At 39.9% G+C, this 16,501-nt stretch overlaps 1 protein-coding gene across 1 annotated transcript in view; it reads left to right on the forward strand.

The window, feature by feature from the left end:
* The first annotated feature begins 2,535 nt into the window (after positions 1-2,535).
* The window catches only part of LOC146686241 (DNA (cytosine-5)-methyltransferase 3A-like), a 51,531-nt gene continuing 37,565 nt past the window's right edge, over positions 2,536-16,501 (forward strand). The window contains exons 1-4 of the mRNA XM_085440652.1: positions 2,536-2,639; positions 3,805-4,000; positions 8,991-9,077; positions 13,828-14,170. Coding sequence (XP_085296778.1) covers positions 3,938-4,000; positions 8,991-9,077; positions 13,828-14,170 — 493 coding nt within the window. The 5' untranslated portion in view covers positions 2,536-2,639; positions 3,805-3,937. The remainder of the gene's footprint in view (positions 2,640-3,804; positions 4,001-8,990; positions 9,078-13,827; positions 14,171-16,501) is intronic.

A 16,501-nucleotide genomic window follows, 5' to 3' on the forward strand; every position in this document is an offset into this window, starting at 1 on the left:
AATGTGACTCTTTACTGCGATATAAAGGATACTAACTGTTCCCAGGGGGCAAATTAAACAAGGACTTAGAAGTTACTGAGTAAAACCGAGCAAAGATCTCAGATACTAAATGTTAATACCTTTAATATTGTGTATTGCCTTCAGCTGAGCCTTAAAAGCTCATCATGAATTATCCTACTCTTACATCTCTAAACTTGTTTTTATTTCCTTTTGTTTGATGTTCTGTTCTTGTAATTTGCATTTAAAAGCCTTATTATTATTATGTATTAATGCATAATGTAAATGACTTTAAATTGTCTTTGTGTAAGTAAACTTTCTTTTACAGGAAACGTACCAAAGTTTTTTCAAAGAAATTACTTTTGATTTGTCACAGCCTCCACTCCAGCGCTTACAGGCATCACAGTGAAACTTTTAACATTTTATTAGTCCCAACTGCGTTTCGCCAGTTGAACTGTCTGCTTCTCTAAAACTGTTGATTTGACCGAGAAAGGATTGAAGGCTACTGTTGTCCTCCCATCCCTTATTAGATACCAGAGACAAAGCATCGCAGGTACCAATTAGCGTACAGAATAAGAAATCTAGGATAAAAAAAAGAATGAAAAAGGAATCATAAATGTCTAAATCTAACAAAGGCACATTTACGAGTAATTTGAAGGGTCTGAACAGGGATGAACAGACTGTACAGGGAATGTTACAATCCATAAATATGTAAAAAAAAAAAAGAAAAAGAAAAAGTGGGGCATTAAAAGAAAAAGTCTACACCAGCGTCAAGAAGTAAAACACACATTGCAGTTTAATTAAAATAGGCATAGATGACACAAGTGTTACTTCACCAGACCCCAAAGCTGGCTTCAGGCATCAGCTAATTACATGGCTGCTTGGGGCCCCACAGCCACCAGGGGGCCCATAAAAGAAACAAAATAAAAACTAGGAAGTCTCTCCAGGTTCCTGTGTGTGTGTGTTTTGTCATTATTTTCTATTACACATGTATTACTTGTATTACACACTACATTTGAACAAGTTCAAGCCTTTGTGTGTTTCAGTGCCAATACTAAAAATGCAACAATCATTTTCAAACAGGAAACTTCTTGCATGCTTGGTTGTTTCATTTTTCTCAACTTAGTATTTGTGTATTTTGATACATTTAAGAACTTATCTTGCATATTTTGTCAGTGTGTCACTTTTACGTGCACGGCATTTCAACAGCTGCTGGTGATAGCTTTAAATGATCAGGTTCATCAGGTTTTTGACATGTGAGATTTGGACAATCTTTTGAATATGCAATGAGCAGAAAAGGAGATGGGGACTACACACACATAAAGGACAAAACAGCTCAGGACTGGTTATGACTGCAAGTGCATATTGTCATTTGGCACAGGCACGCAGAGACTCTCTAAGGGGCAGTGGTAAAAATGTGGTTTGGTTTACTGCTTATTTTTACCCTAAGGTCACATCACTGGGGCCAACCAGAGCAGCACTTAGGGGACATCTGGACCATTAAAATGTCTCTGGTGTAAAATCAGTTTAGAAACTAAGCATAGTATTGTTCCAATTGTGCAATAATGCATAGACCTGTAAATAAAGTTATAGAGGCATCCCTGCAGCCTTGTGGTCTTCAGTGCACACAGTGTGGTAGCATGAGTCCCAGCCTGAATTATCTTTGTTATACAGGATTCCCCTTTACCTGTCTCATGTTAGAGTATAAGGTAAAGGCCAGAGTTACTAAAGACTTGCATTTCCAATTGAGCTTTTTTTTTTAATTTTACTTTGAGTGTTTGTTTTCAATTCAATTCAGCTTAGTTTCATTTATTTTCACAGTCATGCACACATTACAATGTACACAAATCTCAATAGACGCATTCCCCAAATATTCGTTTAGTTAATTATAATAGCTTTGGTAAATACTCAAGAATAAACATATGAAGGCATCCCAAATGTTCGGGGGATACACATGGAGTAGGGCTGGGTTTCAATTATCGATTTTCTTATTAACACAAAGACGTAAACACAAAGCGCAGACTCGACACCTCATAGATTTTGATGGTGCAGGTTTTGTCGCTCTCCGACCAAAATGCACTGAACCAGCAGTAAAAGAAGATCAAACTACGCTTTAAATTTGATAAATATGGTCATTAATTACTCTTATTTTTGCTGTTTTGCTTCCATCAGGATAAAATCACACTTCCTGCACAGCTCTCTCTCTCTGTCAGTGTAGTTCAAGAATAGTTTCCCATCTTAAATCTCAGTTTTCTGCATAATTTTCTTGCTTATTGCTTATTTCTGCTGTTTAATACCGAAGAAATTACTTTTAAGCTGTTTATCTGACGCAAAATTTCAATCGAAATCCAATCGAATCGGGACCTTGTGAATCGGAATCTAATCGATTATATAAATCAGTGACGATACCAGCCCTATTATCGTGCAAAAATGTAGATATTTGCAAATGTGTTGAGTCCACGATATATGACTGTTTCTAGGACCCAGAGAAAAGCAGGCACACTTCAGGCCCCTGCAGTCAGAGCGGCGCATCTGGAAGAGAGCTGGCCGGCTGGGGAGGTGGAGGACGGGGAGAGAAGAGGAAGGAGGCTCCGGGAGCAAGCGAGACAAAAAGGGTCAGGCCTGGGACTTGGGAAAACCGGGTAATGACACACAGTGACTCACGCATGTAAATTTGTTTAACCCGCCACGAGCAACCACGCAGGAAGGGTAACCTTTATGTGAACAAAAAACGTGAACGACCGGAAGGCGCTCGATGGAAATGGGGAAATAGCGATTTAGGGTTCGCTTTTTGCAGATGTGCTGATTGGACGTCGAGATGTGAACTTGACCGGTTTTGGAGCACGGAACCAGCATCGCGGCTTCTCAAAGCTGTGGCCTCATTAAAGGAAATAACGGGGGGGTTATCCTTCAGTGTCCGTGGCCTGTAAAAGATCCACAATCCCCTGGGTCATATTGCAGACTTCCCCTGCTGTAAAAAGACGTCTAAAACTTTGCAATTTTTAACGCATAGCCGGTTGAATAATATATGCACACCAGTCGATCGTAGTGTGGTGTAAGCGTGTGGCCTGATTGCAGGCTGATGGCATGGAAATGCGGTGACACTGAACGCCTGTGTGGCCTTATAATAAATTATTTTTTAACACGTTCTGGTTGTTGCCTACATTTATTTTCCACGAGCGTGGACGTAAATCCGGCAGTGTGTTTTACATACAGCATGTTTTAAATAAATCACAACCGAGTGTCATCAGTCTCATTTTAGCCCTTAGATTCAACACATCCTGTACGAATATAGGTTGTTGTTGTTTTTTTTTTGTTGTTGTAAATTTCCACGAGTGCAAAACAGTGTAACTGTGGCTTCGCTTTGCGCGTTAGGCAGACCGCTCGAGTAACTTTAACCCAGACTCTCACGATGGAAATGAAATATTAATGAATTTTGAAAAATGTCCCCACAAAAATACAAGTATTTTTGCGCTTAGTTTGGAGCATCGCGCTCTTTATTTTCAGGCTGCACGATGCACCCAGTTCATGTCGTCTACTGCACAACACACATTCATGTGGTGTAAAGGGGCCTGTAGGATATAGTGGCCATACAGTATCTATAGAAGCCTGTGAGGGTCCTATAGCTACATGACGTGTACTCAGCAAAGAGAAAGCTGATGCTCAGGGTAAAACAACTTCATTTTAGAGAAGATACATAAAATATGTCACTGGATTATCTAGTCTGCATGAAACTAAAGAATCAACACATTAAAGACAAACTTGCTGAACATATCTTACCATTGCTTTTCTTCTTTTAACTTCCAGGAGAGCAGGAAGAAGAGGGGATCATCCGTCATTGCTTTATTTTCTTTTAAACTTTTCAACTTCCTTTTAACGTGAAAGTCCATATCTACACTACCCATCATCAGACATTACCCATAAGCTCATAAGACTCTCAATGATGCCGTCCAACACTCTCACCAACACCACCACCACTGCTGATTCACCTGGAAATCCAATGGTAAGAAACACGTGCGTGACAACAACAAAAAATGCGTCACTTGACACGTTGCGGAACTTAACTCATGATCTGGTGATTTTAAAAAGATGTCGGGAGGGTTTCTGAATCACTTGACTTGAGCTCAAGATTGAATTGGATTTGCTCGTCCATCACTGAAAAGTGCTTCTTTTAATGTCTTCGGAAGCACTGATTTAAAAAGACATTATTCACCCCTGAGCTCGTCCTGCAGTGATATAGCATGCACTGCCTGTTTGTATTTTCATATGATCTTGGCACGGAGTATGTGTACATGAATTGTATTTTTTATGACCGTGCTGTTACACAGATAAAGCCTTAAAAATGAAAGGAAGTGGATTGGATTGATTTCTATAGTCACTTCAGGCCAAAACCAATTCAAATCTTCCTCAATTTTACGATTCCCATTAATCATTAACCCACACTCACTAATCTGTGCAGTCCAAAGAATTGCTAGAGCAGACCTCATTGCAATGAATTCCTCTATTCAGTGAAGAAATGGGCAAATTTTTACAGTAGAATCCAACAGCATGTGACATGCCTTGTCACCTTTCATGATGCAGACGCACTTGTAATTTCAGTCTCTGTGTAACTGCAGCATCACCTGTGTGGCAGCAATAGCAGCGGCACCGAAGAGGCTGTTGGGAGGTGCAGCTGTATTCTGTGACATTTACTGGTATAATGGTGGTTGGTGACGTGGGCGTTGGCTGGTGTAGGTTGAGATGGAGCTGGAATGGCTCGACAGCTCTTTTGCTGGGGGGATCTGTCCTCTTCTTCTGTGTTCCCATTACACAGTACTGCCCTTAGTCTTGTTGCCTGGCAACAGACATTGCCTTAAATAACTGGCTACCCAGACGGAAATAATGCAGAGATATTGACAATGTAGTAGGGTTCACTCCAGGCAAGAACAAATTATATTCCAGGCTTTTTTTGTTGTTTTTCTCAGAAAATATTAGGGCGAAGCTGAATGTGAAAATGGCGTGTTGTCCTCAGTCGGAGGACCTCAGCCTGAGCTCTCTAACAGAGAACTGGAGGAGCGGTGTGCTGTGCTGTGCTTGCAGAGATAGCCAGGCACCACTGAATTGTGTCATCCATGTAAGTGGTTCCCAAATGAGCCTGCACACCAGGCTGCACTCAAAACGTGCTATTATCTATGCAAATTCTGCCGCCCTGGTAGGGAAAAACCGACGCACCAGGCACTCTATTAGTGATCGCACAATGAACTGGAACCATCATCAAAACACATTCTCTTACAAAAGGTTTCAAATCTACGTGTAAAAATAACCGTTCAAATGCTTATCTCTAACAAAAATGTCATTATTTTCACTTATTTTATAACCATTTCTTCCAGTTTTAATCCTCTGCCCATCAATCAGAGTATCATTTACCTTGATTATATCTATTTCCTTATGCAAATTAGTTTATCTCCCAGGAGCATTGATGGCTATGGCAGACACTGAGGGCGAAACGTGGCCAGACGGTTGAAATAACTGCCTATAATGATTAAAACCCCTTGCCCTTAAATTATTTAGTAGACCTTGTGGTACTTTTATGGTATTTTTTAAAACATATTATATAGTTATAGTATTTCATCAGCACAGAATCGGATGAGTTGCAGATTTTACTGTAGGACTGACTCAAACCCAGAATGTCACAGCTACCAGGTACTTCATGAAATATGCTCAACACTAAGGCTACTGTAAAAACTCACTTTGCATACTGCAAGTTTTTTTTTTCACATGACAAGATCATCGTCAAAGGGCACATTTTGTACGGCTAAAATGAAATTGTTCCTGTTTAAATAATTTTCTGAGAAAATGAAGGAAATCCCGTCCATTTTGGTTTAACATATGAGGTGAATTTTTGACTTTTGAGACAGCAGTTGAAAGAATAATTAACTCCAAGGCCCAGTTAGCAGCTTGTAATCTTTTTGCCCAAATCAAGAACCCCTTACCCCCTAAGTGTTTAAATTTGAACATTTAATTGACTTTTGAACCCTTTGTGCTGATAAAAGGAAATGATTTAATTAGATCTGATGCTGAATGGATCCTGTGGCCTCATTTCCCGTTCTTTAATTCCAGAATAAATTATGACACTAGAGTATAATCTATAAGGTAAATGTTTTCATGTAACACCAGGGTGGAAGACCAGATGAAGTCATGCAGTGTAAGTAAAAGACGTGCACATGCACTTTGAAGCAGCTTGTTGATTTGTGGGCTGCTTAGTCTCATTTTGCTGCTGCCATCTTGTTTAAAAAAAAATGTAACAGGAGCATATATGGACTCAAATTGCTTTCTTATTTACTATAAGCAGTGTTGGGAAGGTTACTTTTCAAATGTATTCCACTACAGATTACAGAGTACATGCCTCAAAATGTATTTTGTAACATATTCCGTTAAGTTACTCAATGAGAGTAACGTATTCGGAATACTTTGGATTACTTAATATATTATCATGCTTTTTACAACTACATGAATGTAGTATTGCTGTGTGATTTATTACTATAACTGAAGGATACTCTCCATACCAATAGCAACTAGATTTTTAAATCTTAATATAAAATGAGTAACAGTAGGTGGACATTAGGTAAGGCTGCACTTTTTGCAGCGATTTCATATAGAAAACTATTCCACGCGTGTATAGAACAGGTCCGCGGCTCCGAAACCGTAGTAAAGGGACCTCTGGCTAATACGTCGGGTTCATGTCGGGCTCGTAGCTGAAAACTAGCTTTACTTTGTTGTCTGAGTCCGCTTTGCTAGCGAGAGACAGAGAGAGGCGTTGAAAGGCTGCTCCAACGTAACTTATTGTTTTAGAGGAAAATACGATCACAGTGTACAGTCGAGTCTTAATAGCTTACTTACAACTGGGCTCATCAGGCACTCTTTTTGGCTGCAGTGGTTATTATTATATTTACATGCTTTCATCTCCCGTTTCTGCTCTTTGACAGCTCATACTTTTCCACTCTCCTTTTTAAACGGTAACTGTAACGGAATACAGTTACTCATATTTTGTATTTTAAATACGTAACGGCGATACATGTATTCCGTTACTCCCCAACACTGACTATAAGCCTCACCCATTTACACAAACATTCATAGAAGTGCTTTTTTCTATTCCTAAACACTTATGACCTAGCATTCATATACTCACTCTCCAAAGAATACATCGGGAGGAACCTGGGGTTCAGTATCTTGCCCAAGGATGCTTCGAATTAAATTCTCCAAAAAATAGATGACTCACTCTACCTCCTGAACCACAGCCAATCTCCCCCCCCCCCCCAAATACCACACTATGAGCCAAATCCTAAAGCATAACCTGCTTTATTGTTAATTTACTGTAAATGGAACCATAATTTTAAAAAATGAACGTCATGCTGTGTTAAACAGCACGCGAAATGAGTGAATGAGGTCTTAAACTCAGTAGGAGAGTGTTTACTGAGGTCATAAATTGAGTGAGAAGTAGGCCCATTTACTCATAGATCATACAGCAACTACAAGAGTTGCCTCCTGCTGGTCATTGTGAAATAAATAAGGTTCAAGGCATTTCCACCTTGGATTCGCTTTTCAGTCCCACAGTTATCCTGCATTCTGTTGGAAGCAGGAAGTTTCCAGTCTCTGAAGTTTTAGCTGGAATGCCCATTCAAGTCAACGTGCCACTTGGAAAGTTGGAGAATTCATGCCAGCGCCACCTTTGCACACAAACAGTATTGAAATGGCAACATGTCTTGTGTATTTATGACTCCCTAAATAAGCCATACATAGAAAACCCACCAGGCTCTATCCATGAACGCGTCGCAGCCTTCCACTCCATGTATTGCTGAAGGATTGTGTTCATGGCATCGCCTTCTTGATGAAGCGCAGACAGCTCAGGTATGAACATGAGATCCAACATCCAAGGTTAAAGCAATGCCATAATTGCTTTTATCTTTAATTGCAGTTTGATACTTCCATAGTCTGCATAGCACAGTAATTCTGTGTCATATTGAAATACACTAAATCTGACGTAGTTTCATATGTTCATTGTTGTAATTTCTAGTTAAATGTCTTTAAGATGACAAATTAACTGTGGATATGCACTGGAGACTGCTTTTACTCTGGTTTGCTGCTTCTTAAAGTTATTAATGTTTTATACCACTTTACCTCCGTAATTCAGTAACTCCTCTTGTTAGACTTAACTCCACCCATTATATATAGACAAAAGCTTGTACTATCTCATAGTAACATTTTATCATGTTGTACTACGCCATCTCACTAGAGATTAGACATACATACACTTATCAACATGTCAGCAGAGGTTGGAGAATGCCTACAGTGCAGAGACCCCGTTTATCTTTGATGGAATTTCACATTCAGTACTGAAGGAATTTAATAAGGACCCGGCCCTCCACCCCCCCACTGCAGCTGTCAGGAATGGCGTTGCACTCTCATTTGCATTCAAACCTGGTACTGGTGGTTCTATTCAGTCAATATTGAAACTCAAAGCATCTACATTAGGATCATCTTTTCTCCCGTCAACCCCAGGGGTACTTGGTGATGGCAGACATGGGGCTTTGTTCCTGGGGCTAGACAGTTTTATTAATCAAAGGGAAATTGCAGCAGGGGAAGGTGGGGGCCGATCTATGTCTTTGTAACGGTGTCAAGAGGGAATTGTCTGTGGAAGGTCAGCACTGCGTCCGAGGAGCTTTCATTTCAGCCTACTTCAAAGGAATGTGTCATTCAGTTTCTATCTGTCTCATTGTCCACTCAACCAAAGACACTGGAGGACCTGCTCCAGCCCTCCCAAATGTTCAAGTGTTTCACTGTAGTGCAGTTGTCTCTGTTTCCTATAGATCTAGTATCTTTGGTGGAGGTGAAACTGCCATCTAGCTGATTGTACACAAAAATGCACTAATTAAATCATTCAGTGTTACGTGCATCTTTACCCAAGCAGCTGCAGGTACTTTGTCTAAATTGTGGCATGCATTTTTTCTTGATAGGGTGAGAGAACAATACTGGACTCGGACCTGATGGAGGAGAAGTCACCTAAAAGTAGCAAGCCTGGAAGAAAACGCAAGCAGTTTTCAGTGAGTGTTGACATGTCTAAACAAATTACATTTGTCCACGCATGCATACTTGTTTTGCAGTGATTAGGTCTGATTCAACAAACCCAAAAATAGGATTAGAAAAATATTTGCAGATGATGTGCCAGAGGGCTTGTGTAAGTAAATTTAACCTCCTAAGACCCAAACTCTTCCACGGCATGCATTTTTAATTTCTCTTTGATATTTGGTCACATTGGGGCCCGATGAATGTAAAAACAAAGAATTACCAGATTTTTTTTTAAAACTTATTTTTGTTTTTAAGAAAAATAAGAGCCACATATGAGGATATTCGTTTAAAATTTTGATAGAACAGTAGCAGTATAATGTCCTCGTAAGTGGATATCAGGCCCTTGTAGAGCAAAACTGAGTATTTTGGTCTAAATAACACAAAATGTGATGTTCACATATGTGGACGCCAGGTCCTAGGAGGTTAAAGCAGCTTGGAGTTAGTATTAATACCTGGTATAGTAACACTCTACTTCGAATCAAGGCACCTTAGTAAGTGCTTTCACAGCTGCGTGGGGAATTGACCACATGTACCAAATGCTCAAATGTTCACTGTTGCTGTTGTTGTAATTCATCTCTGAGCGAGACAGCCACTTCACTTTGTCACATATCAGCCTCCTCGCTGACTTGCGTTGTTTCCTGCCTTCAGTGTCAAATGTCAAAAGAAAAAAAAAGTTGCAAAGAAATAAATTTAGAACTCAAAATGGGTTCAAGTTGTCCAACCACAACCGAAGGTTTGCTGTTTCAGAACTGAAACTACTGAACTGAAACCCTCCTGGAAGGCAGAAGGACAGATGGCTGCCTTTTCACCTTCACATACTGTAGCTGGCCAGTCATCGCGTGAAGTGCTTGTTAGACTGTTGGTTTCAAAATTCAGCCCTTTTCCAGCATCGTCAGAACGATGTGTTTAACCATCTGACCAGTTTCAACATGATTGTTCTTGTGAATCCCACCTGGCCATATTCGGTTTCATTCACTGGTATTTATAAGCCCGATGTACTGAGTGAATCTCATCATTCCATTCAAGCAGAAAGATTATAATGGCGGAAATGCCTGTAAGGAAAGCCCATCTAAAAATATTTGATATTATTCTTCCCTTCGCCATGTTTTTGCCTCATCGTCAAGTAATCATTTATCTGTACGCCACATTATTTGAGGCATGTACCAGTTTATAATGAAAGCTCTTGTTTTGTCTTTGCACATGGCACCTATAAGCAGTTTCAGTAGAAAAACAAGTATTATTTTAGCCTTCAGAAATCTGTTAACCTGTAAGACACAACGTGTACTCCTTTGTACTCATGAATAAACATGACATATTCTTGAACCTTGTTTCCAAGATACATGCATGCACTACACTAACACCATTTGCAGTCTATTTGTGATGCCTTGTGTAGTTAAAAGCTCTGATTTAATAATGACTCTAAGGGCCAACATGTTTCTGGGTATTTTTTCTTTCCCTGAGATGTTAGCATTTGCATAAGCTTCTGTTGAAAATCATCTTAATTAACTCTCACTGTGCAATTAAACAAACCAAAAAGGGAAAAAAGGATTAGACAAATATTTACAGATAATGTATGATTGGACAGGATATGCCAGAGGGTTTGTGCCCCTGTATTTAAAGAAGCTGAGGAGTGGTATCAATAACTGATTAAGAAAAGCCGTACGCAGAATCGGGGCGCCTCACTGAGTGTTTTCACAGCTGTGGGGGATTGACCATGTGTACCAGGCGTTCTGCTCACATAGATGTTTCACAGTTGTTGTTGTTATTCTCTGAATAAAAGAGTCACTCAAATGCCAGATTGGCCAACTTCAAATGCTGTCAGAAAGCCTCTTTTAATTTTTTTGTTTGACTTTTTTGAAAAGAGGCTGACATGGAACATTGGTTTTAAAATGTTGTTTTCCATGCAAACTGTCAAAAGCTGAGTGAAAACAGAAGGTAATTGTTGGAAAGGATAGCGTAAACAAGCCTTTAGCCCTCTTCGTATGTTGCGTTTACCCACATGGACAAAGGCAGTGGAGAGAAATTCTCAGAAATGTCCTTTCTACAAAAGTGTATGTATTTTATCAATGCACACTACTGTATATGGGTGAAAGTATTGGGTCAAACCTCTTAATCTTTGAATCTTAGCCCCATTGCTTCAGGTCTATACTTTTGTCCTTATTGTGTACATACTCACTCATTCTGCTCTTTACATATATTTGCGTTCTTTTTAAGTGTTCAGTGACAAGATCAATATACTAGGTAACAAAGTGAGTATGAAACTAAAGCCATCAGGATGTTAGCATAGCTTAGGAGCTGTACACAGATAGCCATTTATATACTGACTATATCATATGTATAGAATAAGTTTGTATAAGGTGTGTAAAGTCTTTTTGATAAAATACTTGCTATAGCTTAATTCTTATTGTACAGACATGAGAACGTAGCACTTGGCAGGAACATGAATAAACAGGTTTTGCTTGGAAAGATGTTGAGCTAATCCTTTAGAAAACCTGCCTGAACAAAGTAACATGACTAAGCTCTTTTTTTAGGGCACCCAGCTTCTTTATTGCTGCACTGCACTAGTTTCACGTGAACTGATGAATTTCTGAAGTTTCAGGCTAAAAATATAAAAAATCCAAACAAAAACTTGCCTGCAAAAAAGCCCTGTTGCCTGTTAAATGTGATGATTAGTTTTCTGTTAAACAGATCAAACACTGGAGTGGTATTAAAAAAAAAACCCCTGAAAATAAAGAAAAACTTCCATAAACATCTTAATATTTCCTGTTCGGCTAGCTTTCCAGAAACAGAAGATCTTCAATCAATGATAATAACACGTAGAAAGGCAGCAAAATACCTCTTTTCGCATAACAGTTTCCAGTTGCTGTTAATTGAATAATGTAAGAAGTTATCAGGCAGTGTAATGAATTATTAGCTCATATTTTCAGGCGTACATCTGCATTTAATTTTAATTTCAATGTGTATTTTTAGAAACCTTTATAATCATATTATTACTGCACCTAGTTCTATGAGGGTGTGTGAGTGTTGTAGCAGTAAGTTGGTTGAGGTAATTAGTCTTTATTTTTTCAACCTCTCTCTCTGTCTAAGCTGCCTGATTGACCAACTTTGACTTTTGACCTGTAGCAGGGGCCGCATGTTGTTAACTATGTCACAAATCTGTTGCGTAATTCTTTCACTGTGAGTTCTGTGTGTTGCTAGCATGTGTGTCTGAGAATATGAGTTTTTTGGGTTTTCTCTTTGCTTACTTCTTTTTTTTGCATGTGTGTGATATTTGCGTAACCCCCCCCCCCCCACACACACACACACACACACACACACACACACACTGTAGCCTCTTTTTCTAGTAGTAAACTGAGTCAGAATATTAATAATGTCTGAGCTCTGGGTTGTTTTCATTCATCGTGTCAAAGAGATTTACTGGAGAGCTGTTCTTTGTAGGAGTGCAATTGTTCAGTTTACAGTTAATTTGTTCTCAGTTACTACAGTGATGAAGTCGTTTAGAGTTCTGCGGCCTCTGAAGAATGCTTTGAAACCGACTTTGGCTTGCTGTAGATTTGTTTTACGATTCAGAGCAACTTCCACTGAAGCTTTTTTTTTCTTTCGCATGTCTGCCACTCATAATTTGCATTGCATCCATTACACAGACATTAAAACTTGATTTAAGTTGTGTTTGCTTATTCCGACTGTAAGAATCAGATTACGGATTTGATCCTTACCTTCCTGGAGAGGATCTTTGCTCAACTTCGTCCGATGACAGACAAGCCTCCTGAGGCATTGCTTTCTCCCTTCCTCAAACTTCTGTAAATACCTGCAGATAAAAGTTTCAGATACTGTCGTAACTGCTGACAGTCTAATCTCACAAGACACACTCCACTTTCTCCCCTCAGTGACCCTATAGTGGGACTGTCTCACTAACTCGGTTTTTAGGGCTATTTTTAGGCAGTAGCAAAGACACTATTACATTGCTTCAAACATTTAGGACTTTTCTAGGTCTTCTAAGATAGTTGGTGTTTTATTTAAGGATTGATGACTGAGTTCCTGCCATTGAAACTTTCAGCTTCAGGTCAGCTCTATTTGAATTTACTCCGCTTTATAGAATGAAACACTTGACTGGGCGTTCCAAACTGGCCGGAGAAAAAGCCTTCCCATTGTCAAACAGCCAACATTCTCAACATATTTCCGTGCTGCTGTAATGATGAATACATGACTACAAAAAGTGCACTAGTGTACCTGATGAACTGTAATGTAATCCCTTTCCTTCTTGCAAGTTAATGGCTGTACAGCACATTTACTGGCACAGCTTTGAAGTTTATAAGTTTGCCATAATTCACAGATTAATACGTGCGGAGCTGAGCTACATGTTTGATTCTGTCCAGATAGAGCTGAGGAAATTTAATTAGGCTTGTCTAATATGAAAGAGATGAATGCTTTCATTCACATTCTCTTTGAAAAAGGCCATTTAGCCACTGCTGAAAAGTGCTTATCCTGACACGGATAGTGCCAACTGTTTTATTGTGGGTCGTTCAGATCCACTGGATGATTTGTTGTAAATTCAGAAAGGTTGTGTTTATCTCACAGCCAGCTATCCAGTCATATTTCATGACTGCTGAGGCACAACTCTGTTGTACACTTCAAAACATCAATTTATAGCATACAGCTGTAAGAATCTTTAAGGATGATCGATCATCAGGATGTTAACATTTCAACCTCCCCTTTTCCTTTCAGCAGGTTGAGAGCTGTGGCTCTCTTAAAGACAGTGCGAGTGTAGGCCACAGCTACACTATGGCGATGGCACAGGTCTTCAATGGGGACATGGGCGGGATCAGAGACAGGATGCCCGATGCCTGCTTCCCAAAACAGGAGAAGCGGGAAGTCGAGAATGGGATTCCCAGAGACCCTTCCTCCTGCCGTGCAGAGGACAGCTCTCAGGGGCAGAGTCTGAGTCATCCTCAAGAGAACGGATTCCTGTCCAGCCGGGAAGAACAGGACTTGGAGAAAGCCAATGATGACTGCCTGATGACGCCGCGCAAGAAACGAGGGAGGCGGAAACTGGAGCACCCAACTAAATGTAAGATTTTGGCCATTTTCATTTGGGTTTTTTTTTTTAGTTTTTAGTTGAGGTTTATTATCTTTTGATCAGTCTTGTGTGGCTCCAGGAAGAAAAAATCCTGGGCGTGTGACAAGTACAAGATGTTGAGTAATGAACCGTAAATGGATGTCAGACCAAGTAGGTCGACTGATGCTGCCAGGATTAGTAACACTGGGCTCGAAGAGGTGCCTTCATGCTGCTGCACAGACTAGTCTGCAAAGCAAATTGGTGATGATGATCTCCTTGTTAACATTTATGTGAGACACAGTATGCAGACTGTTATGCATGCAATATGTCGCTTATTTTGCCTCAGTTTGGGCTACCAAATGCTTTCAGTATGCAGAAGCAGTTGGCATTTAAAAGCTCAGCGTGCTCCATATGACAAAAATGAAATTACAAATGTAATGAAAAAAGAAAGGGATAATTACCAGATAATGTAGTGAAAAGAAGAGTGGATCACTTTACATTTATTATGCTATCCTCTAAGTTAATTACAATGTGCCGTTTTAGCAGGATATAAAAGAATACAAATTTAATTTACCCCAAAGGTTTCGACTCATCCAGCAGTTCATTAAAACATCAAAACGCAGACTACATGTACCAGCAGCTCTGACAGTATGAATTCACAAACTAATCTTGAAGACAACACTTAATTAAAAATTTAGGGAAAATGCCCAGATGTTTAACTTTTTAATAAGACAAGAACAGGCTCTGCTCCCAGTGTGCAGTTTTAGATTAAAGAAGCAATTATTTATTAATCTGTCTGTTCAGTTTTTCTAATAATTTCTCCATGCACAAGTAGTTTCTGCTGCCAGCTTCTCGAATGCGAATGTTCGCTGCATTTATTGGACTTTGTACAACGTAACAGACAAAATGATTAGTGCATGTAATTTATTACTCTACTCATGTTCATTTTGAAAATATGGCCACATTAACAGTTAAAATTAGCGGGATTAAATCGTTTATAATAGAGGGATGCAAGAAAATTAGGACAAAAAGGAAATGTCGTACTGAAGAATGCCTCAAATATTTATTTTTCAGGAAATAATTTGACAAAATAATTATGGCAAATATAATTATTTTGTATAGATCAGATTTTTGTTCTGTTGGACTAAATCAGCACCAGTCGCAGTGCACCAGGAGATAAAACAACCATGTAAAGCGATGTAAATCAGTGGGGCATTGTTGTGAGAAAATACTGCTGACAGGTAGGTTTTAGGCCAAGATGGAGATTAACCATATCACTTAGCCCCCCCAACACACCCATCACAGCACACATGCACTCCATTTTTTGTCCTATCTCTCCCTCAGCCACGTGCCTCTCCTGCTCCGCTCTCAGTCGGCAGACACACTGGCTATGACCTTGATGAGTGCAATAAATAAATCGAGGGGAGGAGCAAGTTCTCTCCTGGCAACGGGCCTCTGTTGGGAGCTGGCAGGTCTCTGTTGTGGCCACCTCCCTGTCGGGGGTCCTGCCAGGTGGATGGCTTTGTGCCCAGAACTCTTTACAAACTGAGTCTGCACTCTGCATACACCTGATCTGTGCTTCTAGGATCTGTTACTTCACTTCCAAGCAAAAGTCAGGAATATGCATATTGGCTGCAGGTGAAAAAGGGTCAGATTTCTTAAAGCTCAGTCCAGTGCCGCTCACCATTAGCATGGGACGCAGATGGCATGGAAATCTGATTTCCACATTTCTACCTTAATGATGGTAATTCTCTGATAAATCATGAAAGTGTTTTGAGCCAACCATTTTCTTCCACTTATTTGATTCAGGGTCGTGGGGAGAACTAGCCTATCCCAGCTGTCATAGGGTGAGAGCCAAGGTACACCGTGGACGGGCTGCCAATTTGGTACAGGGCTAACACAGTGAGACAATTTAATTCCACTGAGTTTTTTATATAGTGCCAAATCACAACAGTTGCTTTAAGGCGCCTTATATTGCAAGGTAAAGACCTTAGAATAATAGAGAGCAAACCCCAACAATTAGATGACCCCCTATGAGCAAGCACTTGGCAACAGTGGTAAGGAAAAACTCCCTTTTAACAGGAAAACAACTCCAGGGGTACCAGGCTCAGGGAGGGGCAGGTGTCTGCTGTGACCTGGACAAAAGACAGGATAAAAAACACTGTGGAAGAGACCCAGAGACGGACAACCATTTACACTCACATCCACAGCTGATTTAGTATTACCGGTTAAACCTGAATGTGTAAACTTGACACAGAAAGGTCCCAGCTGGGATTCACACCCAGGGCCTTCTTGCTGTGAGGTGACAGCGCTAATCAATGCACCGCATCTTTTTTTATTTTT

Source organism: Copadichromis virginalis, linkage group LG19 (assembly GCF_057382275.1).
Source record: "Copadichromis virginalis isolate Kocher_CV1m ecotype Utaka linkage group LG19, C_Virginalis_male_GT1.1, whole genome shotgun sequence".
Classification (NCBI taxonomy): Eukaryota; Metazoa; Chordata; class Actinopteri; order Cichliformes; family Cichlidae; genus Copadichromis; species Copadichromis virginalis.